The 23,721-nt window shown below is 50.2% G+C and overlaps 2 protein-coding genes across 6 annotated transcripts in view; both read left to right on the top strand.

The window, feature by feature from the left end:
* The window catches only part of CLASRP (CLK4 associating serine/arginine rich protein), a 35,236-nt gene extending 33,439 nt beyond the window's left edge, over positions 1 to 1,797 (top strand). For both annotated transcript variants that reach the window (XM_060186180.1, XM_060186178.1), the window contains exon 21: positions 1,738 to 1,797. In XM_060186180.1, coding sequence (XP_060042163.1) covers positions 1,738 to 1,783 — 46 coding nt within the window. In that variant the 3' untranslated portion in view covers positions 1,784 to 1,797. The remainder of the gene's footprint in view (positions 1 to 1,737) is intronic.
* GEMIN7 (gem nuclear organelle associated protein 7) lies at positions 1,769 to 17,204 on the top strand. Of its 4 annotated transcripts, none has more exons than XM_060186184.1 (2): positions 1,769 to 1,791; positions 16,362 to 17,204. In XM_060186184.1, the coding sequence occupies exon 2, from the start codon at positions 16,366 to 16,368 to the stop codon at positions 16,741 to 16,743; it is 378 nt and encodes a 125-aa protein (XP_060042167.1). In that variant the 5' UTR covers positions 1,769 to 1,791; positions 16,362 to 16,365; the 3' UTR covers positions 16,744 to 17,204. The 4 variants fall into 4 exon arrangements, with proteins under 4 accessions (XP_060042167.1, XP_060042166.1, XP_007532928.1 ...); XM_060186183.1 differs by lacking the exon at positions 1,769 to 1,791 and adding an exon at positions 2,207 to 2,292; XM_007532866.3 differs by lacking the exon at positions 1,769 to 1,791 and adding an exon at positions 7,559 to 7,639.
* The last annotated feature ends 6,517 nt before the right edge of the window (positions 17,205 to 23,721 follow it).

Genomic DNA, 23,721 nt, shown 5'->3' with positions numbered 1-23,721 from the left:
ATTATATTATTATAGCTCTGATTTTCCTCTCTTTATATCTCTCCCATTAAAATTAAAAATAAATATTTTTAAAATTCTGGGACAGGTTGTAAAGGCTGTGTGGGTTGAAGGCTTTTATTTTTATTTATTTTTCATGAATGTCAGGGTATTCTAGAATTAAGCCCTGCAGGAGGCCAGAGAGTTGGCAACCTGTTTATTCAGGAATGTCAGTGAGGCGGAGGGTCAGGCTGGGAGGGGCAGGCGTGACTGAGGTCCGGCGGGGTCCTCGGTCGCCTCGCCCATACTACCTGAGACTGAGTCTCCAGTTCTTAATGGATCCAGGGAGTTTGCGCGGTTCCTGGTTCCTTGGACCCGGCCTCTCCGCGCTACCAAGTGAACTAACCACCTTGCTTGGGCCTCCTCCGTGGACTTCCCTCCAACTTTGCGCCATTTGAAGTGGCATCGACACCCGCTCCACCCCCTTTGCCCCTGCTCCCCCCCCCCCCCAAGTTTTCTTCCTGGTACCAACCACATCAGAAGATAGAACTGGTGGTGGGTGGCTGGTTTCTCCCCTGCCTCTCAGCTCAAAATTAGACATCACCACCCTTCCACCAGGTCAGGGTCAGTCTCCCCTCCCAACCCCCTCAGTCCAGGTCAATTGCACATGCTAATCACCCCGCCAGGCCCCTGGGGCTCCTCACATTGTTATTCAGACTACAGCTTGATTGTCCGCCCTCCCAGGTCAGAGGACTTCCCTGACCACTGCTATCTCCTGTGGCCCCACCCTGAGGACAGATGGGCCAGTGATTTACACTCCCTGACCTCCAGCTGTCCCCTGGGGGCCCTCCTGGGCCACATTTTCTTCCTCTTATTTCCTCGAGGTGCCCTCCACTGACCAGCCAGTTCAAGAAGCCCCTCACCCCTCCTGCCTGTGGCCCTAAGACCTTTACTTCAGTGGCCAGGCACCATCCAGCCAAGCCTGGAGGATTGCGCTGGATTTCCTCTCCTCCTTTGACTGCTTGTTTCTTTCTTCTTCCTCTCTTTCTCTCTTTCTCTTTCTCTTTTCTTTTTCTCTCCACAACACTGCTCAGCTCTAGCTTATAGTGTTGCTACAGCTTCGAAGTCTCTGGCATGAAACTCTTGTTGCATAATCATTATGCTATCTCCCCAGCCCTCCCAGTTTATTCTTTTGGGTCTTCTGGGGCCAACATTTTCAGATAGAAAAAGAGATGAGAGATCATTATACTCCTAACTCACCCCAATGCTGTGGGAACTGGAAGGGAACCTGGGTTACGTGTCTGGCAAAGCAGAGCAGACACGCTGCCCTGGTGACCTGTCTTGCTGGCCCTGCTGTCCTACACCCTATTCTATCTCTCTCAGCTAGAATAAACAAAAAGGCTAGAGGGCCGGCAAAATAGCTCACGAGAACCAGGTTTGTGCATAGCCTTCGTTGCACTGAAGGGAGCTTTGTTGCTGTGGTCTCTGTTTATTCCCCCCCCCCCCCCCCCCCGTTTATCTTGGTTTCTGTAAATGGAAGAAAAAAATAGTCGGGGGTGGGAGAAGGGGTGGTGGATACAACAATGGAATGTTAAGCATGAGATCCTGAGTTCAGTCCCAGACATTGTGTGTGCCAGTGATGCTGTTTTTTGCTCTCTCTCGTAAGTACATAAATACATAAATGCGGGGGGGGGGGCTGGAGCCAAGAGTTTTGTCTTGTTCATAGATCAAATCCAGTCACCTTGCCTCTCTGTCTTACAGCTGGAAACGTGGCTCAGTGGAGAGTGACCAGGCCTTGGATGCCTGAACCCTCAGGTGAAATGTCCAGCACCCCATCTGCTGAGTGCCCAGCACCCCGTCTGCTACTCTAATATAAACTAGGGCTGGTTTTGTTTTGAAGCTCTTGTGTCTTTTGAACTTAGTGCTTGCTCCCCTTAACTGGTCTCAGACGGCCCTAGTGGGTGGGAAAGGGTTCTGTCTGGAGGGAAGCAGAGGTTCCTAGAGGCCCCAACCCTCTTGAAAGGGAGTCGTCTGGGAGCACTGAGCCTCTTTTGTCTTCTGGGGTTATTGCAGCACAAAACGACCGCCCAGGGTCCAGTCCGGTCGCAGCGGGGTCCAGTCGGGTTTTACCTGCGCATCCCCCGCCGGGGGCGCGCCGCAAAGCTCAGGAACCAGACTGGGGAGTGAGGTCGATGGGGGCGGGGGTGGGAGTGCTGCTGCGCGCGGGCGGAACGCAGGCGCAGCGGCTCAGGGGCCACCCGGACCCTTACCGCGGGGGCGCCGGCGGAAGTAGGGGCTACCAGAGCGGCTGGCCGGGTGAGCGTGGGACGCGCGTGGCGGGGCGAGAGCACGTGTTGGCGCGGGGAACGCCGGGGGTGGGGTGGGGGCTATTCTGGAGCCAGGGGGGCGGGGGGACCGGAAGGGCTGAACGTACACCCCAGAGCGAGGCTGCGACGCCGAGGGCGCCCGGCGTGCCGACAGGCGGGTCTCTCTGAGTTCGATTCCCCGGCAGCGCGTGGGATGCTCTGCTTCTCTCCCTCTCAGTAATTCAGTTTTTTAAACGTTTTCATTTGTTAGGTAGAGACATAGAGAGATTGAGAGGGGGGGACAGAGAGACCTGAGGCCCCGCTTCACCGCTCGTGAAGCTTTCCCCCTGCAGGTGGGGACCAGGGGCTTGAACACTGTAATGGGAGCGCTTGACCAGGTTCACCACCACCACAATTGTGTGTGTGTGTGGTTTTTTTTTTTTTTCTTTCTTTTTTGGTCTATTTAATGAGAGAGATGCACAGAGAGAGAGAGACCAGAGCCATGCTCAGCTCTGGCTGCCGGTGGTGCAAGGATTGAACCTGCGACCTGGGAGCCTCGGGCAGGAAGGGCTTTTGCAGGACCGAGCAGCCGCGTCGCCCCCATCTCCCATCAGGCTGCAGGACGTGCACCGGGCAGCCCCGGGGCTCCGGGCAGGGAGGGAGGGAGGGGAGGCCGGGGCCCCGGGGCCGGGCGGGGTGGGCAGTGCACCCCGGGGCTCCGCAGGATAAGGACGCGGGGCTGCCCGGCCAGGAGGGGCGGGGTCTGTGCTGGGGCCTCAGACCTGGATTTGCCTCGAGGTGGGACCACCCGAGGGTGTGGATGTGAGTGTGGACTGGGCAGCACTTCAGGTTGCTGGGTTTGGGCCTCACTGACTGGTTCCCCACCTTGGAGACAGTGAAAATTTGCATTCAAATAAACAAACAAAAAGTAAGTAGGGCAGGGGAGACAGCTCAGTGGCTATGCAAAAAGACTTTCCCTACCTGAGGCTTCCAAGACCCAGGGTCAGTCCCTCATCACCACCTACATAAACTGGAACTGAAATGGTTAAAAAAAAAACAACTTAATTTTGTTCTTGTGAGAGTCACTCTGGTACATGGGGTGCCTCTGGCTTGCCAGTACTTTGCACCATCAGTTGAACTGTCCCTTCACCCCTTTCTCCTCCTCCTCTTCTTTTTTGCCTCTAGGGTTATTGCTGGGGCTCAGTGCCTGCACCACTAATCCACTGCTCCTAGAGGCCATTTTCCCCACTTTGTTGCCCTTATTATTATCATTGTTGTCATTGCTGCTGTTGTTGGATAGGAGAGAAATGGAGAGAGGAGGGGAAGACAGAGGGGGAGAGAAAGACAGACACCTGCAGACCTGCTTCACCGCCTGTGAAGCGACTCCCCTGCAGGTGGGGACCCTGGGCTTGAACCTGGTTGAGAGCACATTGTAATGTGTGTTCTCAACCACCACCCTCTCCCCCTCCCCCAACTGCTTGAATGTGAACACTGAGCCCCTAAGGAGGAGTTTCTGTAGTCTCTTGCCAGTGGCCAGGTGGTTGACTCACATGGTCTAGTTTTTTCTGGTAGTGGGGGGGTGGGCTGGATGCATGTCTCTGAAACCTCTGGGCAGGAAATCCTGGGTGAGCAGAGTGAAAGAATAAAGGTTTCTGGGACTGGTCACCTGGGAGAGTGGGTACCGCCTGCCTGGGCACACCCGAGGCGATTGAATAATTCAGGTGACACCTTGGAAGGAAAAACAGTACTTAATTTCTTTATGAGAGCCAGAGCATCACTGGCACGTGGGACAAGACTCGGTCGGGACCTCGTGTTTGAGGGCGCCAGGCTTTATCCACTCACTGCACCATCACCTCCCCACCTCCCAGTGTGTGCTAGATAAGCTGTCACAGCAGCCCGACTTTGCCCCCTCTTTTGGAGCTTCTCCCCAGTTTGCACCAGTGAATGAAAGATGGCTACTTCTCAGACTCAGTTTCCTAGTCAGCAAAATCTGGGCTTGTGTTGGTGTAATCCAAGCGCTATGCCTTCCTTCTTTCTTTTAAATATGTAATTTTTTAAAAAATTTAATTTTATTTATATATTCCCTTTTGTTTCCCTTGTTGTTTTATTGTTTTAGTTATTATTGATGTCGTTGTTGTTGGATAGGACAGAGAGAAATGGAGAGAGGAGGGGAAGACAGAGAGGGGGAGAGAAAGACAGACACCTGCAGACCTGCTTCACTGCCTGTGAAGGGACCTGCCTGCAGGTGGGGAGCCGGGGGCTCGAACCGGGACCCTGACGCTGGTCCTTGAGCTTAGCGCCACCTGCGCTTAACCCGCTGTGCTACAGCCCGACTCCCAAATATGTAAATTTTTAAGGATTTTTTTTAAATAAACAATTAAAAAAAACTTTTATTTATTGGATAGAGACAGGAATTGAGACCAGGAGGGGAGACAAAGAGGAAAAGAGACAGACATCTGCGGTCCTGCTTTACTACTCGAGAAGCTTTCCCCGCAGGTGGGGACCAAGGGATGAACCCAGGTCCTTTGTAATGTGTGCGCTTAGCCACATTGTAATGTGTGCGCCACCCCCACCCCCCAGCTCCCACCCCTAACAACAACAACAACAAATCTTTGACAGGATAGAGAGACAATGAGAGGGAAAAGGGAGATAGGGATAGACACCTGTAGCCCTGCTTCACTGCTTTTGAAGCTTCCCCCTGCGAGTAGGGAGTGGGGTTTGAACCTAAGTCCTTGCCTATGGTAATGTGTGTGCTTAACCAGGTGCTTCACTGCTCAGTTCCGCTCTAGGGTTTTCTCCTTTTTTTTTTTTTTTTTTTGACTGGTTTTCTTTTTTCTTTTCTTTTTAATTTCTTTATTGGGGAATTAATGTTTCACATTCAACAGTAAATACAAAAGTTTGTACATGCATAACATTCCCCAGTTTCCCATATAACAATACAACCCCCACTAGGCCCTCTGTCATCCTTCTTGGACCTGTATTCTCCCCACCACGCACCCCAGAGTCTTTTACTTTGGTGCGATACTCGCTCTAGGTTTTCCATCCCCTAATGGAGAAACTCAGCCCACCCTTCATTTTGCTCTCTCCAGGGATTTGATGTAGCCCTTTGGCCATGGGTTTAATCAGCATGAGTCCTTAACGAAACAAAAGGTATAGAGGCAAGGCCTTTTCTCTCTCATTGTCTCTCTCTCTTTTTTTTTTTTTTTTTTTTTTACCTCCAGGGTTATCTATGGTACTTGGTGCCTGCACTATGAATCCACTGCTTCTGGAGGCCATTGTTTCCATTTCTGTTGCTATTATTATTATTTTTTTTTTTTTTTCTTTTTTTATATTTATTTTATTTATTCCCTTTTGTTGCCCTTGTTGTTTTATTGTTGTAGTTATTATTGTTGTTGTCGTTGTTGGCTAGGACAGAGAGAAATGGAGAGAGGAGGGGAAGACAGAGAGGAGGAGAGAAAGATAGACACCTGCAGACCTGCTTCACCGCCTGTGAAGCGACTCCCCTGCAGGTGGGGAGCCGGGGTTCGAACCGGGATCCTTATGCCGGTCCTTGTGCTTTGCGCCACCTGCGCTTAACCCGCTGCGCTATAGCCCGACTCCCTATTTTTTAAAATTTTAAAAATACTTTATTTATTCCCTTTTGTTGCCCTTGTTTTATTGTTGTAGTTATTATTATTGTTGTTATCGATGTCATTGTTGTTGGATAGGACAGAGAGAAATGGAGAGAGATGGGGAAGACAGAGGGGGAGATAAAGACAGACACCTGCAGACCAGCTTCACTGCTTGTGAAGCGACTCCCCTGCAGGAGGGGAGCCGGGGGCTCGAACCGGGATCCTTAGGCCGGTCCTTGCGCTTTACGCCACCTGCGTTTAACCACTGCGCCACCGCCTGACTCCCTTGCTATTGTTATTGTTGCCATTGTTGAATAAGACAGAAAGAAATGGAGAGAGGAGGGGAAGACGAGGAGAGAAAGACACCTGCAGACCTGCTTCACCGCCTGTGAAGTGACTCCCCTGCAGTTGGGGAGCCAGGGGCTCAAACTGGAATCCTTGGCGCTGGTCCTTGCGCTTTTTACCACGTGCGCTTAGCCGGCTGCGCTACCGCCAGACTCCCCCAAATATATTTCTTTCTTTTTTTTTTTTAATATTTTATTTATTTATTCATGAGAAAGATAGGAGGAGAGAGAAAGAACCAGACATCACTCTGGTACATGTGCTGCTGGGGATTGAACTCAGGACCTCATGCTTGAGAGTCCAATGCTTTTTCCACTGTGCCACCTCCCGGACCACCCCCAAATATATTTCTTAAAAGATGTGTTTATAAGAGAGAGAACCAGAGCATCACTCTGATACATAATACAAAGGGATGAAGCTCATGACAATGTGCCTTTAATCCCAATGTTGTCGCCACTTTGCCACCTGCCCCAGGCAGTGACTTTTTGCAACAGGGTGAGACAGACAGATACCACAGCACAGGAGTTTCCTCCAGTGGTGTGAGTACGGGGCTGACTGTTGAGGTGAGCTACCTGGCAGCCCAACATCCAGATTTTTAGCATTGTTCTGACAGTTCCCTGAGAGTATGGGACTAAGGTTGACTTGCTTTTGGGGAGTTATCTAACCACTGCCCGGCTAGGTTAGCTCAGGGTCAGCCCTAGGGCTTCCGGTCAGCTTGCTCACACAGTTGTTTTAAAGAAAAACAGCCTCAGGGGCGAGCAGTAGCTCAGCCGCTTAAGTGCACAAGGTAAGAAGCACAAGGACCAGCACAAGGATCCCAGTTCGAGCCCCCGGCTCCCCATCTGCAGGGGAGTCGCTTCACAGGCGGTGAAGCAGGTCTGCAGGTGTCTGTCTTTCTCTCCCCTTCTCTGTCCCCCCTCCCCCATTTCTCTCTGTCCTATCTAACAATGACGACATCAATAACAACAACAACAACAAACGAGGGAGTCGCGCGGTAGCGCGGTAGGTTAAGCGCAGGTGGCGCAAAGTGCAACAACCGGTGTAAGGATTCTGGTTCAAGCCCCCATCACCCCACCTGCAGGGGCGTTGCTTCACAAGCAGTGAAGCAGGTCTTCAGGTGTCTTTCTCTCCCCCTCTCTGTCTTCCCCATCTCTCTTAATTTCTGTCCTATCCAACAACGATAAACAACAAGGGTAACAAAAGGAAAAAACTGGCCTCTGGGAGCAGTGGATTCGTAATGCAGGCACTGAGCCCCAGCGATAACCTTGGAGGCAAAAAGAAAGAAAGAAATACATTTCATTTAATTATTATTATTATTTGTAGCTAGAGAGAAATTGAGAGGGAAAATAGGAAGAGAAACACCTGCAGCCTTGCTTCACCACTTTTGAAGCTTCCCTCCTATAGGTGGGGACTGGGGCCTTGAACCTGGGTCCTTGAATATTATAACATGTGGTATCAGTTGAGCAACTGCCCAACCCCTGTGAATTGATTAAAAAAAAAAAGTGGGCAGTCGGGTGGTAGCACAGCGGGTTAAGCGCACATGGCGCCAAATGCAAGGACCACCGTAAGGATCCCGGTTCGAGCCCCCAGCTCCCCACCTGCAGGGTAGTCCCTTCACAGGTGGTGAAGCAGGTCTGGAGATGTCTGTCTTTCTCTCCCCCTCCATGTCTTCCTCTCCTCTCTCCATTTCTCTCTGTCCTATCCAGCAATGACGACATCTATAACAACAACAATAACTACTACAACAATAAAAAAACAAGGGCAACAAAGGGGAAATGAATATAAAAAATTTATTTAAAAAATCCACTTTAAAGAATCAACAAGGGCAACAAAAGGGAACACAGATAGATAAATATATATTTTTTTAAAAAGTGGCTGGGGAGATAGTGTTGTGATTATGCAAAAAATACTTTCATGCCTGAGGCTCTGAAGTCCCAGGTCCAGTCCCCAGTACCACCACAAGCCAGAGCTATGCTTTGGTAAAAGAAAAGCAAAAGAAAAATGAGTGCCCTTAACTTTCAGAATATCCCCTAACCTGACCACTTCTCCCATCTACACTGTCCCCCACCTTCATCTTTCATGTAGCCCCCAGTATGAACTTCCTCTTGGGGTTCCTGTGCTTCTCCCTGTGGCCTCCACAGTCCTCTGAGCAGCCTGAGGGATCCTATAAAAGCCAGTGAGGGAGTAAAGGACTCAAACAAGTGTGCAGGGCTGGAGTGGGGCCCTGGCTTCTCTCAATCTTAGATCAAGTAATAAACTTTTAAAAAAATCTTATTTATTTTAATGAGAGCTGCAGAGAGATAGAGCAGAGCCCTGCTCAGCTCTGGCTTATGCTAGTGTTGGGGACTGAACCTGGGACCTTGGAGCCTCAGGCATTAGAGCAATTTGCATAACCAGTATGTTGTCTCCCTCGACCTTGACCACATGTTTTGGAGTCTAGTGCCATGTTTATTCTGACCCTTCCTAATTTTTTTTTTCTTTCTCTCTTTTCTTTCTTTTTTATTTATTTCTTGCCTCCAGGGTTATTGCTGGGGCTCTGGTGCCTGTACTGCGAATCCACTATTCCTGGAAACTGTTTCTTTCCCCTTTTGTTGCATTTGTTGTTTTATCTTTGTTGTGGTTATTATTATTGTTACTGATGTCATTGTTGGCTAGGACAGGGAGAAATGGAGAGAGGAGGGGAAGACAGAGAGGGGGAGAGAAAGATAGACATCTGCAGACCTGCTTTACCTGCAGATGGGGAGCAGGGGGCTCGAACCAGGATCTTTACGCTGGTCCTTGTGCTTCCCGCCATGTGCACTTAACTCGAAGCACTACCGCCTGACCCCCCCCTTTTTTTTTTTTAATGAGGGGGCACTGAAGTCAGGTCTTCCATCTGCATTACATCACTGAGCTAAGCTGACCTCCCCAGCCTCATGGTTCACCCGGTACCCATCAAAGTACCCCTTTGAGGTCCTGGGTTTAAGTCCCCAGCTACCACTTTGGAGCATCCACAAAAGGTGGTGTGACATCTCTTGCTCTCTGTGTGTCTCTCTTCTCCTGTCTCTTGGCCTCTATCTAAAAAAGAGAGATAAGTTCACTGGGAGCCATGAGGCTTGTGGCAAAAATAATTTTAAAATGGAGGTTTGGGCGGTGGCTCAGCGGGTTAAGCTCACGTGGCGCAAAGCTCAAGGACCATCTTAAGGATCCCAGTTCGAGCCCCCGGCCCCCCACCTGCAGGGGAGTCCTTTCCCAAGCAGTGAAGCAGGTCTGCAGGTGTCTATCTTTCTCTCCCCCTCCATGTCTTCCCCTCCTCTCTCCATTTCTCTGTCCTATCCAACAATGACAACAGCTATAACAATAACAACTACAACAAGGGCAACAAAACTGGGAAAAATGGCCTCCAGGAACAGTGGATTCAAATTGCAGACCCCGAGCCCCAGCAATAACCCTGGAGGCAAAAAAAGAGAAAGTTTAAAAAAAAGGGTGGTGGGGGTAACGAAAAGCTTTATTAAGCTGTGATTTTCCCCCTCTGCTGTTCAGCCGTAGCTGTACAACCTGCTCCTGTCATTCAACACTGGAGGCTGCAGATATGCTCAATCCCCCCCCCCCAAAAAAAAAATAGTGATGGCGTGTCAGGAGGCAGACCGAGCCCCACCCTCTGCAGCATCCTCTTGCAGCTGAGGCAGGAAGCCCAACCACCTCTGTGCTGTGTGTCACCGCAGGGACGGGACTGGGCGCAGAGCACCTGTCAGTCACTTGAGTTTCCTGCTTGAGAAGACAGGACCTGCGCCCACAAAATAGCTCCCTGGGATAGTGCACTGCCCTGCCCTGTGCGCCACCCAGGTTCGAGCCAGGCTCTCAAAGCTGTGGTTTCTTTTATCCTCTGTATCTCTCAAAAACAAATTAATGTAGGAGGGGACTGAGCCCAGGGGAGCGGGGTGCAGCTGCCTCACACTGAGATCCTCTGCTCCCCCACTGCATTTCGCCAGGTGCATGTACTTCACAGCAGCTCAGTCAGCAAGGCCCTGGGTTGGCCCCTGATGACCACGTGGGAGCTTCTGCATAGGGGAGACTTCATGGGAGGTGCTGTCTCTCTCTCCTCGCCTACTGCTAGAAAATAAAAGTAGTGGTCCGGGAGGCGGCACAGCGATAAAGCTTTGGACTCTCAAGCCTAAGGTCCCGAGTTCGATCCCCGGCAGCACACGTGCCAGAGTAATGTCTGGTTCTTTCTCTCTCTCTCTCTCTCTCTCTCTCTCTCTCTCTCTCCTGTCTTTCTCATAAGTAAATAAAATTAAAAAAAAAAAAAGAAACAGAAAGGTTGCTGAGTGGTAGTGCACCGGACTGAGCACACACAGTGTGCAAGGACCCGGTTCATCCTCCTGGTCCCCACCTGCACGGGGTGAGCTTCATTAGGGGTGATTCAGGGCCTCAGGTGTCTCTTTCTTTCTCCCTCTCACAATTTCTCTGTCTCTAGCTAAAGTCAAATAAGATTCAGATTAAAAAGTAATTAAAATACTGAAAAGTCCACCTGAAGTGGAAGATAGAGCAATAACACTGCTGGCAAAGAAGTCTCAAGATTTTTTGTTTGCTTGCTTGCCTGTTTTACCAGAGTGCTGCCCAGCTCAGGTTTATGGTGGTGTAGGGGACTGAACCTGAGACCTTGGTGTCTCAGGCATGAGAGTCTCTTTGCAGAGCCATTATGCTACTTCCCCAGCCTCAGGAGTGGTTAGATACTGTATGTTTATAGGTCATGTAGTCCCCATCACTCTGAGGAAGGTCCTCTGGTTATCCTCATTTTTTTTTCTTTTTAGAATTCATTTATTCATGAGAAATGATAGGAAGAGAGAGAAAGTACCAGATGCCACTCTGGTACATGTCCTGCCAGGGATTCAACGCGGGACCTCATGGTTGAGAATCCAGTGCTTTATCCACTGCACCACCTCCCGGACCACTATCAATTTCTGTCAATATGCAAAATAAACATATTCTGGGTCTCTTTTTTTAAAAAACAATTTTTATTTATTTTATTTTTGAGAGCGATGTAGAGAAAGAAGGACACAAACACCAGAGCACTGCACAGCTCTGGCTGATGGGGGTGCAGGGGACTGAACCTGGGACTTCGGAGCCTCAGGCATGAGAGTCTCTTTGCATAACCATTATGCTGTCTACCCCATGCAAAATAAATATATTAAAGAAAATTTGGGGCTGGTCAGACAGCATAGTGGTTCTGCAAGACTCTCCTGCCTGAGGCCCTAGTGTCCCAGGTTCCATCCCTAGCACCACCATAAACCAGAGTTGAGAGGGTTCGGCGGTGGGGCAGCGGGTTAAGGATCCGGATCAAGCCCCCGGCTCCCCACCTGCAGGGGAGTCACTTCACAGGCGGTGAAGCAGGTCTGTAGGTGTCTATCTTTCTCTCCCCCCTCTGTCTTCCCCTTCTCTCTCCATTTCTCTTTGTCCTGTCCAACAACGAACAACATCAACAATAACAATAATAACCATAACAAGGCTACAACAACAAGGGCAACAAAAAGGGAAAAAAATGGCCTCCAGGAGCAGTGGATTCGCAGGCACTGAGCCCCAGCAATAAGAGGCAAAACACACACGCACACAAAACAAGAGTTGAGCAGTACTCTAGTAAAAATAATAAGGGTGGGGGAGATAACAGGATGGTTATGCAAAATGACTTTTATGCCTGAGGCTCCAAAGTCCCAGGTAAAATACCCCATACCACCATAAACCATTGGTCTCTCTCATTGAAATACAAAAAAAAATATATATATATATATATATATATATATATATAGAGAGAGAGAGAGAGAGAGAGAGAGAGAGAGAGGGAAAGAAAGAAAGAAACGGGGGGTCCTGAGTTCAATCCCCGACAGCACATGTACCAGAGTGATGTCTGGTTCTTTCTCTCTCCCTCCCTATCTTCTTCATGAATAAATAAAATCTTTTAAAAAGGGGGGGGGACCAGGGGTGGGCAGTTGCGCAGACGGTTAAGACCATGTAGGTCTAAGGCACCTAGTTCAAGCCCAGGCTCCCCACCTGCAGGGTGCGTGGCTTCACCTGTTTGGGCTTTGAAGCCCACCTGTAAACTGGCAGGGCAAGCACCCTGTTGAGTGAGCTCCCTTTTCTGGCTCCAAGAGCCAAAACTTGTGTGGGGAAGCTGGCAGGTTCCAGGCCCAGCCCTGCTGGAGCCTGTTGAATCCTGATCAGAAGCAGAGGGTCAGCCTGTGGGTGCTAGGTCTCCATGGAGTGAAGAGGCTTGAGGCGGAACCACAGGCAGGGACATCCTTTTGGGGCAGGAGCGCCCCAAATCAGAGTGAAGCCCCACAGGGGGTGGGGAGGCGGGCAGGGCAGAGCAGGGTGCTGGGAGCAGCAGCAGGGCACAGGCACACCCGGGCACCTGCAGGTCCTTCAGGGATGTGGTGGCTTTGGCTCCGAGGGAGGTGAAAGGTGGGGCGAGGGCGTGCTCTTCAGGTGTGGACACAGCCCCGGGTGTGGGTGATGCTGGCCTGCTGGCAGCAGCAGGTGTGTAGGTAGGGCCAGGAAGGAGGTGCTGGCTGCTGGCTGCAGTAACACTGTGAGGTTGGGCGTGTCTTTCTCTCAGCACCCCCACCTACACACACTTTTTTTTCTAAGATGTGTTGAGGGAGAGGGAGAGAGAGAGAGAGACAGAGAGAGAGAGAGAGAGAGAGAGAGGAAGGAGCTATAGCACCCCCTTCTGGTATATCCATCTATGGGTCTTGCACATGCAAATCCTACTTTTTTTTTTTTCCTCCAGGATTATTGCTGGGGAGGCTCCGTGCCGGCACCATGAATCCACAGCTCCTGGAGGCCATTTTCCCCCCTTTGTTGCCCTTGTTGTTGTAGCCTCGTTGTGCCTATTATTACCATTGTTGATGTTGTTCGTTGTTGGATAGGACAGAGAGAAATGGAGAGAGGAGGGGAAGACAGAGAGGAGGAGAGAAAGACAGACACCTGCAGACCTGCTTCACCGCCTGTGAAGGGACTCCCCTGCAGGTGGGGAGCCGGGGGCTTGAACCGGGATCCTTACACCGGTCCTTGCGCTTTGCGCCACAGGTACGCTTAACCCACAGCGCTACCGCCTGACCCCCAAATCCTACTTTCTACCACCAGGCCACCTCCCTAGCTGCTCTGCCATATTCTTTGCCTTCTGTTATTAATGAATTATTATTTATTAATATTTATTCATGAGGAAGATAGGAGGAGAGAGAAAGAACCAGACATCACCCTGGTACATGTGCTGTCGGGGATTGAACTCAGGACCTCATGCTTGAAAGTCCAATGCTTTATGCACTGTGCCACCTCCCAGACCACTACTTATTTACTTTTTTTCCTCCAGGGTTATTGCTGGGCTCGGTGCCTGCACCATGAATCCACCGCTCCTGGAGGCCATTTTTCCCCCTTTTGTTGCCCTTGTTGTTGTAGCCTCGTTGTGGTTATTATTATTACCATTGTTGATATTGTTCCTTGTTGGATAAGACAGAGAGAAATGGAGAGAGGAGGGGAAGACAGAGAGGGGGAGAGAAAGACACCTGCAGACCTGCTTCACCGCCTGTGAAGCGACTCCCCTGCAGGTGGGGAGCCAGGGTCTCGAACCGGGATCTTGCGTTTGCGCCACGTGCGCCTAAGCCACTGCGCCACCGCCTGACCCCCACCACTACTTATTAATTTATATGTTTATTTTCACCAGAGCACAGCTCAGCTCTGGCTTCTGCTGGTACCAGGGATTGAACTTGGGGCCACAGAGTCTCAGGAATGAAAGAAAGTGCCTTGTGCTGCTGATTCCTCATCCACTGAGGATCTTCGCCTCCAGGAGTTCACGGAAATGTAGTTTCCCAGGTTGCGATTCTCAGGCCCGAGGCCACCAGCCAGGCAAAATGCCATTAAAGTAATGAAATTTAATAGGCCACAGCAGTAAGGAATTAGTTGTTCTTTCTATTAAATGTGGCATCCTGGAATGAACCCAGGGTGCCGCGCACATGTGTGAAGCCTCTGCTGAGAGGCTTCCCTGGCTCCATGGCATTCTTTGAAAATATATTTTGATTTGTCTTTGTGTCAGATTTATTAATTATTATTTTTACCAGAGCACTGCTCAGCCCTGGTTTATAGTGATGCTAGGGATTGAATCTGGGACTTTTGGTGCCTCAGGCAAATTAAAAAAAATTTTTAAAAATATATTTTTATTTTCCCTTTTTGATGCTCTTGTTTTATTGTTGTAGTTATTATTGTTGTTATTGACGTCGTCATTGTTGGATAGGACAGAGAAATGGAGAGAGGAGGGGAGACAGAAGGGGAGAGAAAGACAGATACCTGCAGACCTGCTTCACCACCTGTGAAGCGACTCCCATGCAGGTGGGGAGCTGGGGGCTCGAACTGGGATCCTTATGCTGGTCCTTGTACTTTGCGCCACCTGTGCTTAACCGCTGCGCACTGCCTGTATTTAAAAAAATATTTATTTTGCCTCCAGGTAGTTATCTGCGGCTCCATGCCTGCACTGCAGATTCACAGTACCTGGAGGCTATCTTTTCTCCATTGTTGTTGCTTACTGTCATTATTGCTGTTGTTGTTGGACAGGACAGAGAGAAATGGAGAGAGGAGGGAAAGACAGGGAAGGGGAGAGAAAGACAGACACCTGCAGACCTGCTTCGACACTTGTGAAGCGATCACCGCTGCAGGTGGGGAGCTGGAGTTTTGGACTGGGATCCCTGTGCTGGTCCCTGTACTTTGTACTATGGATGTTTAACCCGGTGTGCTACCACTTAGCCCTCTACTTATTTTATTTTAACAGAGAAAGACACACAGAGAAAAAGAGGGGCTGGGGAGACAGCATAATGATTCTGCAAGAAGTCTTTCATGCCTGAACCACTAAAGTTCCCAGACTCTTCAGCACTACCAGAAGCCAGTGCTGAGCAGTGCTCATAAACCAAGTCCAGTGCCCTGCCTCTGGCTTCTGGTGGTGCTGGGGACTGAACCTGGGACCTCAGAACCTCAGGCAAGAGAGACTTTTGCAGAACCACTGTGCTGTCTCCCGGGCCCATACACTTCCTTTCTGCCACCTGGGTCATTGCTGAGGCTCAGTGCCTCCATGCCTGCATGCTGACCCACTGCTTCCAGTCCCACTGTCCATTTATCCATCACCCTTTAGGTAGAGGAGGAGAGACAGAGAGACACGGGGGGGGGGGATGTTTAGACCTGAGGCTCCAAGGACCGGGGTTCAATCCCCAGCCCGACCATGAACCAGAGCTGAACAATGCTCTAGTCTCTTTCTCTCTCATTGTCATGTTCTCTGTATATCTCATAAATAAATCAAATTAAAAAATAAAGAGGCGGGAGGCGGGCGGTAGCGCAGCTGGTTAAACGCACGTGGCGCAAAGCGCAAGGACCGTCGTAAGGATCCCGGTTTGAGCCCCCTGGCTCCCCACCTATAGAGGGGGTCGCTTCACAGGCGGTGAAGCAGGTCTGCAGGTGTCTATCTTCCTCTCCCCCTCTCTGTCTTCCCCTCCTCTCTCCATTTCTCTCTGTCTTATCTAACAACAACGACAACAGTAATAACTACAACAACCATGAAAAACAAGGGCAACAAAAGGGAAAATAAATAAATAATAATAACAACAACAATAATAAATCTCTTTTAAAAAGAATAATTTCTTTTTAAAAAATATTTATTATTTATTCCTTTTTGTTGCCCTTGTTTTATTGTTGTAGTTATGATTGATGTCGCTGTTGTTGGATAGGACAGAGAGAAATGGAGAGAGGAGGGGAAGACAGAGGGGGGAGAGAGAGACAGACACCTGCAGACCTGCTTCACCGCCTGTGAAGCGACTCCCCTGCCGGGGGCTCAAACCGGGATCTTTATGCTGGTCCTTTCGCTTTGCGCCACCTGCGCTTAACCCGCTGCGCTACCGCCCGACTCCCAAGAATCATTTCTTATAAAAAAATAAAGAGGCAGAAAAGGACAAGCCCCCTACAGTACTGCTCTACCACCACCACCCCCCCCCCCCCCAGGTGGGGACCTCGGGGTTGAACCCAGGGCCTTGTGCATGGTAAGCTCTGCGCTTTACCAGGTGCGCCACCACCTGGCCCCTAACACTCTCCTGGTCTTCCTCCCCCAAACCAGGACGATGCAGACGCCGCTGGCCCTCCCAGTGCCCGTGCTCCGGCTTCCTCGGGGTCCCGACGGCTTCAGCCGGGGCTTTGATGCCAGTGCCCGCCGGCTACGCGCGCAGCCCGGGGTTCCCGGGGCGGCCGAGCCCCTGGAGTCGCGGGAGCAGCAAGTCCGGGCGAGCCTCCGCGAGCGCTACCTGCGCAGCCTGCTGGCCATGGTGGGCAGCCAGGTGAGCTTCACGCTGCACGCGGGGGTGCAGGTCACGGCACACTTCGGGGCCACCGACCTGGACGTGGCCAACTTCTACGTGTCCCAGCTGCAGACCCCCATCGGCGTGCAGGCCGAGGCCCTCCTGCGCTGCAGCGACATCATCGCCTACACCTTCAGGCCCTGACCCCGCCGCTGGGCGTGTGGCCCCCTTCTGTCCTCGGGCCTCCAGGGGTCCCTGAGCCCCGGACTCCAGGCAGCACTGAACTCAGAAACCTCCCTGGAATTTCCAACCGACCTCCAGGTAAAGCTGGCCTTTGGGGACCTTCCGGTGAGACCATCCCACAACTCTGAGGAGTTTTCATTCCCCTCAAAGGAACACTGACATTACAGAACTTTCAGCTACAGACAGGCGCCTGCTGGCTGGTCCAGAAGACGGCCCGACTGAGGGCAGGGGGAGAGGAGGGAGGCAGAAGGAAGGAAGAAACGAATGCAGATCGCAGTGGAGCAGTGTTGATTGATCCTTGATTTTATTATTTTTTTAATTTCTTTATTGGGGAATGAATGTTTTACATTCAACAGTAAATACAATAGTTTGTACATGCATAACATTCCCCAGTTTCCCATATAACAATACAACCCCCGCCAGGTCCTCTGTCATCCTTCTTGGACCTGTATTCTCGAGTCTTTTACTTTGGTGCGATACGCCAATTCCATTTCAAGTTCTACTTGTGTTTTCCGTTTTTACATATATATACATACATACACACACACACACACACACACACACACACACACACACACACACGTTTTCCGTGCTTTTCTTTTTGACCAGAGCACTACTCAGCTCTGGCTCAGGGGATTGAACCTGGACCCTTACAGCCTTAGGCATGAAAGTCATTTGAATAATCATTATGCTGTCTCCTCAACCCTTTTTCTTTTTGATAGATAGAAATTGAGAGAGGGGAGTAGCACAGCGAGTTAAGTGCACGTGGCGCCAAGTGCAAGGACTGGCGTGAGGATCCCGGTTCGAGCCCTGGCTCCCCACCTGCAGGGGAGTCACTTCCCAGGTGGTGAAGCAGGTCTGCAGGTGTCTGTCTTTCTCTCCCTCTCTGTCTTCCCCTCCTCTCTCCATTTCTCTCTGTCCTATCCAACAATGATGACATTATCAACAACAACAATAATAATAACTACAGCAACAATAAATATAAGGGCAACAAAAAGTAAATAAATAAATAAATATTTAAAAAAAAAGAAATTGAGAGAGCACAGGGAGCAAGATGATGCCAGCAGCACTGCTCCACTGCTTGTGAAGCTTTGCCCCTGTAGGTGGGGGCTAGGGTTTGAACCCAGGTCCTTGAACATGGTAATGGGGGTGCTCTATCAGCTGTGCCACCACCTCGCCCCTGAGCATTAATGATTGAAAAGTTTGCAAAGTTCAGTCCTCCCCTCTTGACAAAGAGCTAGTGAAGTCTGCCCAGGAAAACTCACATCGTGTTATTTATTTATTATTTATGAGAAAGAGAACCAGAGTATCACTCTGGGACATTCATTACCTGGGACTGAACCCAGGACCAATTGCTTGAGAGTCCAATACCTTATCCACTGCGCCACGTTCTGGGCTGCTTGTTTTTATTTAATGTGTATCCAACAGGGATGGAGGCAGATTTAGGGGGCCGAAGGGTGGCTTGTACAGGGACAAAATCAGTGAATCTGACCCCAAAAGGGGAGGAGGCCATATTTCTAAAATATTTTACTTATTGGATAGAAACAGAAATCGAGAGAAGAGGCACCGGAAGGTAGGGAGGGAGAGAGAAAGAGAAAAACCTGTAGCACTGCTTCACCTCTCAAAAAAAAACAACTTCCCTCCTGCAGGTGAGGACGAGGGGCTTGAACCCTGGCCCAGGAACATTATAATGTGCGCTCAACTGGGTGTGCCATGACGGCCCTGGGGAAGCCATACCGGGATAGGGAACTTGAATCAAAGTACAGGGATAAGGGTGATGGAAATAAACTGGTAGAGCATCAGATTTTCATGCCTGAGGTTCCCAGTTTGGCTACATGGTATTCTGACGTGTCTTCTCTTTCACAAGTTGTTTCATGTGAAACTCATATAAATAATATATATATATATATATGTATATATATATATATTTTAATCTTTACTTTTGATCACTTCTAAGGCTTCAATCACTGTGGGCTGACTTTTCAGATAGAAAGAGCTAGATACTGGGACCAGATGGTGGCACACCTGGTTAAGCGCACACATTACAGTGCAGAAGACCCACGTTCAAACCCCTGGCTCCCCACCTGCATAGGGAAAGTTTTACAAGTGGTGAAGCAGGGCTGCAGGTGTCTCTTGTCTCTCCTTCTCCCCTCTCAATTTCTGTCTGTCTCTATCCAACAGTCATATATACAGAGAGAGAGCGTGCGCACGCTAGATACTGGATGGGGAGGTAGCATAATAGTTATGCAAAGAGACTCTCATGTCTGAGGCTCCGGAAGTTTCAGGTTCAATCACTTGTACCACCATAAGCCAGATAAGCCAGAGCTGAGCTGACGAGTGCTCTGGTTGGAAAAAAAAAAAAAAAAAAGGAAAGAAAAGAAAAAAAACTACACACACAAACACACACACACATATATTTAAACAGTTTATTAATGAGAAATGAGGAGAGAGAGAAAGAACCAGATATTATTCTGGCACATGTACTGCCAGAGATTGAACTCAGGACCCCATGCTTGAGAGTCCAATGCTTTATCCACTGTGACATCTCCTGGATCATGATGTGTGTATGTGTGTGTGTGTGTGTGTGTGTGTGTGTGTGTGTATATATATATATATATATATATATATATATATATAGAGAGAGAGAGAGAGAGAGAGAGAGAGAGAGCAACATCAGAGCACTGATGCTTCCTTTGATGTGGTGAGGGCCAGGCTTGAACCTGGGTTGTCCACATGGCAAAACAGTGCAATGTTCAAATGAGCTATTTGTATACAAATCAAAACCAAAAACATTTTAATCAAGGGCTGGGTGGTGGTGCAGCAGTTGAGTGCACAAGTTATCATGCATAAGGACCTGGGTATAAGCCACCCATCCCCACCTGCAGCGGGAAGCTTCTTGAGAGGTAAAGCAGGGCTGCAGGTGTCTGTCTTTCTCCTTCTCTTCCCTTGCACTCTCTTTGTCCTATCAAATTTTTTAGTTTCTTTTTTTTCCTGTCAAAGGGGGAAGGTGGAGATGGGTTGGGGAGATAGCGTAATGGTTATACCACAAGCCTTTCATGCCTGAGGCACCAAAGGTCCCGGATACAATCTCCAGTACTACCATAAGCCAGAGTTGAGGAGTGCTCTGGTGTCTGTCTGTCACTCATTAAAAATAAATAAATAAATAGGGCGGGCAGGTGGCGGTGCACCCGGTTAAGTGCACATAGTACTAAGCATGAGGACATGCACAAGGGCATGGGTTTGAGTCCCCGGCTCCCCACCTGCAGGGGGGAAGCTTCACGAGTGGTGAAGCAGGGCTGCAGGTATCTCTCTCCCTCTCTAGTTCCCCCTCCCCTCTCCATTCCTCTTTGTCCTATCCCCCAGCGATAACCTTGGAGACTAAATAAATACATAAAATAAAATACTTTAAAATCTTTATTTAGTGGATAGAGACAGCCAGAAATCACGAGAGAATGGGGTGATAGACGGAGAGACACTTGCAGCCCTGCTTTACCACTCCTAAAGCTTTCTCTCTGCAGGTGGGGACCAGGGGCTCGAACCTGAGTTCTCATGCACTGTAACATGTGCACTCAACCAGGTGGACCAACACCTGGCCCCAATAAATAAAATATTTAAAAGAAAGAAATGGCTGTCAGGAGCAGCAAATTCTTCATGCACTCAACTTGGCGTTAATATGAATAAACAAAAAAGCCAAATGGGGGCCAGTCAGGGGCACACCTCATTAAGAGCACACACTACAGTGCACAGGGACCCAGGTTCAAGGTCCCCATCTGCAGGGGGAAAGCTTCACGAGTGGTAAAACAGAGCAGCAGGTCTGTCTCGCCCTCCCCTCTCAATTTCTCTGTCTCTATCCAATAATAAATTAAGTAAAATTAAGGAAAAGAAAAAGCCGGGGCCAGGTGATGGTGCACCTGGTTAAGAGCACACTATCGTGCACAAGGACCCAGGTTCAAGACCCCAGTCCCCACCTGCAGGGGGAAAGCCTCACAAGTGGTGAAGCAGGACTGCAGGTGTCTGTCTCTTTCCCTATCTCTCCCACCCCTCTTAATTTCTCTCTGTCTCTATCCAATAATAAATAAAATATTAAGAAAAAGCAAGAGCCAAACAGTCAGCAACATCTCTCACCTGGGAGGGTGCCTGCTTTGCCATTCTTTTTTTTTTTATATAATAAATTATTTTATTTATTTTATTTTTGAGAGAGATGCAGAGAAAGAAAGACACAGAGAGAAACACCAGAGCACCGCTCAGCTCTGGCTTATGGTGGTGCGGGGGATTGAACCTGGGACTGCGGAGCCTCAGGCATGAGAGTCTGTTTGCATAACCATTATGCTATCTCCCCCCGCCATGCCTTGCCATTCTAAAGGTCCAGGTCACAGCCTGGGCTGGACTGGGCTGGGCTAAATCGATGGGCAGGAAAGCCAGGCTTTTGAGATCGAGTCTGGAGCTCTTTCCTGTGGACAAGGACACGCCAGTACTGGGTCTAGAGGCTGCAGCTCACAAACTTCTCTCAGCGCCGTCCCCAGGTTTTGGGTGGATACTGAGGTCTAGAGATTCTCCAGCACGCATGTGCCGCTCTGCCTTCAGAAGTGGCCATGAGGGGCTGGGTGATGGCAAACCAGGTTCAGCGCATTTTCCAATGCTCCAGGACCTGGGTTCAAGCCCCTGGTTCCCAGCTGTAGGGGGAGAGGTTTGTGTGTGAAGCAGGGCTGCAGGTGTCTCTTGTCTCTCTCCTTATGTCTTACTACCCTCTTCTACCCTCTCAAGTTCTGGCTGTCTCCAACTAGTAAAGATAATACTGTTCAGCTGCTAGAGCGTCTGACTTGCATGCCTCAGGTGCCCAGTGTGGTCCCCAACACTACATGTATCAGAGTGATACTTGGCTTTTTTCTTTCTGTCTTATGTGAAACTTTCATGTCTAATCAATATATATTTTCCAAACCAGAGCACGGCTTAGCTCTGGGCTATGATGGTTCTGGGGATTGAACTCCGGACCTCAGAGTCTTAGCCCTGTGAGTCTTTTACACAACCTCTATGATCTTTCCCAGTTCCAAGAAAATTGTAGATCTTTAAAGGGAGTCCCCTCCCCTTTTGGGACAGTCCATTTCAACCCCTTTGAGGTTTTTTTTTTTTTTTTTTTTTACTGCTCTGTGCTTTCACTTCCACAAATTAACCAGTGTTGTTCACAACTTAAAAATAGCTCAGGCCAGTAGAGCATGGGACCTGAATGCGTGAGACTCCTGGTTCGTTCTTTGACACTTCATATACCAAAGCGTTGCAGTAACTTACTAGTTCATGAAGTAGACAAAAAAAAAAAAAAAAAAGTAGTGGTTGGGGGGCGGGCGGTGGTTAAGCGCAGGTGGCGCAAAGCGCAAGGACTGCCACAAAGATCCTGGTTCGAGCCCTGGCTCCCCACCTGCAGGGGAGTCGCTTCACAAGTGCTGAAGCAGGTCTGCAGGTGTCGATCTTTCTCTCTTCCTCTCTGTCTTCCCCATCTCTCTCCGTCCTATCCAGTAATAATAACAACGATAAGCAGCAAGGACAACAAAAGGGGAAAACTGGTCTCCAGGAGGTGGATTCCTAGTGCAGGCACCCAGCCCCTGGAAGCAAAAAAAAACAACAAAAAAAAAAACAGTGGTCCCTGGTGAAGGAGACAGCATAATGGTTATGCAAAGAGACTCTCCAAAGTCCCAGGTTCAGTTCCCCACACCATGAGCCAGAGCTGAGCACTGGTTAAAAAAAGAAAAGAAAAAAAGTAGTGGTCTCCTGATGTCTCACCAGGGTGAGTGCACGTTACCATACTCAAGGCCCCAGGTTCAAGCCCCAAGTCCCCACCTGCGGGGGGGGGGGGGGAATTTCCCTCTCTTTTGCAATCATCAAATCCAAAACGTCAGGGGAAACGCCCGGTAACGCACTTGCTTTGTTCCCCTGGAGTCGCGAAAGCGCAGATGGGGTCGGGGGAGGGGGGCGCCCCCGAACCCGCAGCTCCAGCCACGCGCCCCCTCCAGCCGCAGAGCCTAACTCCGGTTGCCAAGGCAACGACGTAGCGCGCTCCCCCCCCCCCACCCTCCCCCCGCCGCCTCCTTTTATGGCGCCTTCCGCTGCCCCAGGTGCCAGGACAGGCGGGGAAGCGGCGGCGAATGTGCAGAAGCGAATGTTAAGCGCGGGCCCCGACTGCTAGGGGGCGCGGCCTGAGCGTCTGCTGCGCGCTCGCTCGGTGAGTTACCTGCCCCGTAGGCCAGCGTTCGGATCGGCTGATTCGTCTCTTTGAGCTCGTCCCTTTTATTATTTTTTTGTTCCTCCCCCCCCCCCCCGCTGTATATCAGCGCTATGCTACTCCTCTTGGAGTCATATTTATTTTCGTCTTTAAGCTGAAGTCGTCCTTTACGTCACGCGTCGTCCAAACGCCGAGAACGATTGGAGAAACTGCCGTCTGCGAATGGAAGGCTAGAGAACAAGCAGCCTGGGGGCCGAGCTCCTGCGTCAGCGCCCATCACCTGTGCTCTTAGGGGCAACACGGCCGAGCTCGTCTTGCCACTTCTCCAGCCCGGGACCGCTCGCTCTGCCAGCTGGGCTCGTCTCGCACAACAGCTGTTCTTACTTGCGGCCACTCGACCCGCTTCCCCGCTGACAAGTGTGTGAACCTGAACCTCGGTTACCTGGAAGGGGGCAGGGGCCGGGCAGAGGTCCGCGCATGCGCACTGACCCCCTCGCCGGCGTCCCCCTCGCCCGGCTTCTCATAAGCGGCCTTTTCCGCACCGCAGATTCGTTGCTCGCGTTTCTTTCTCCCGTGGCGTCTTCTGCCGCCCGTGCCCTCTGTTGACCTCCAAAGAGCCCACCGCACCGACAGATAACTTGAGTTGGTTTTTTTCTCCCTGCCTTTGTCTAGTGCTCCCCGGGCGCCGAGGCTCTTGACGAAAGTGCGTGTGCGGACGAGCAGGC

Source organism: Erinaceus europaeus, chromosome 2 (assembly GCF_950295315.1).
Source record: "Erinaceus europaeus chromosome 2, mEriEur2.1, whole genome shotgun sequence".
NCBI lineage: Eukaryota > Metazoa > Chordata > Mammalia > Eulipotyphla > Erinaceidae > Erinaceus > Erinaceus europaeus.
Note: the sequence above shows the minus strand (reverse complement) of the source record. Positions and strands in the feature narration are given on the sequence as shown.

What these genes read in the sequence shown, in the direction of transcription:
- GEMIN7 (XM_060186184.1), top strand. Translation starts at nt 16,366, where the DNA reads ATGCAGACGCCGCTGGCCCTCCCAGTGCCCGTGCTCCGGCTTCCTCGG.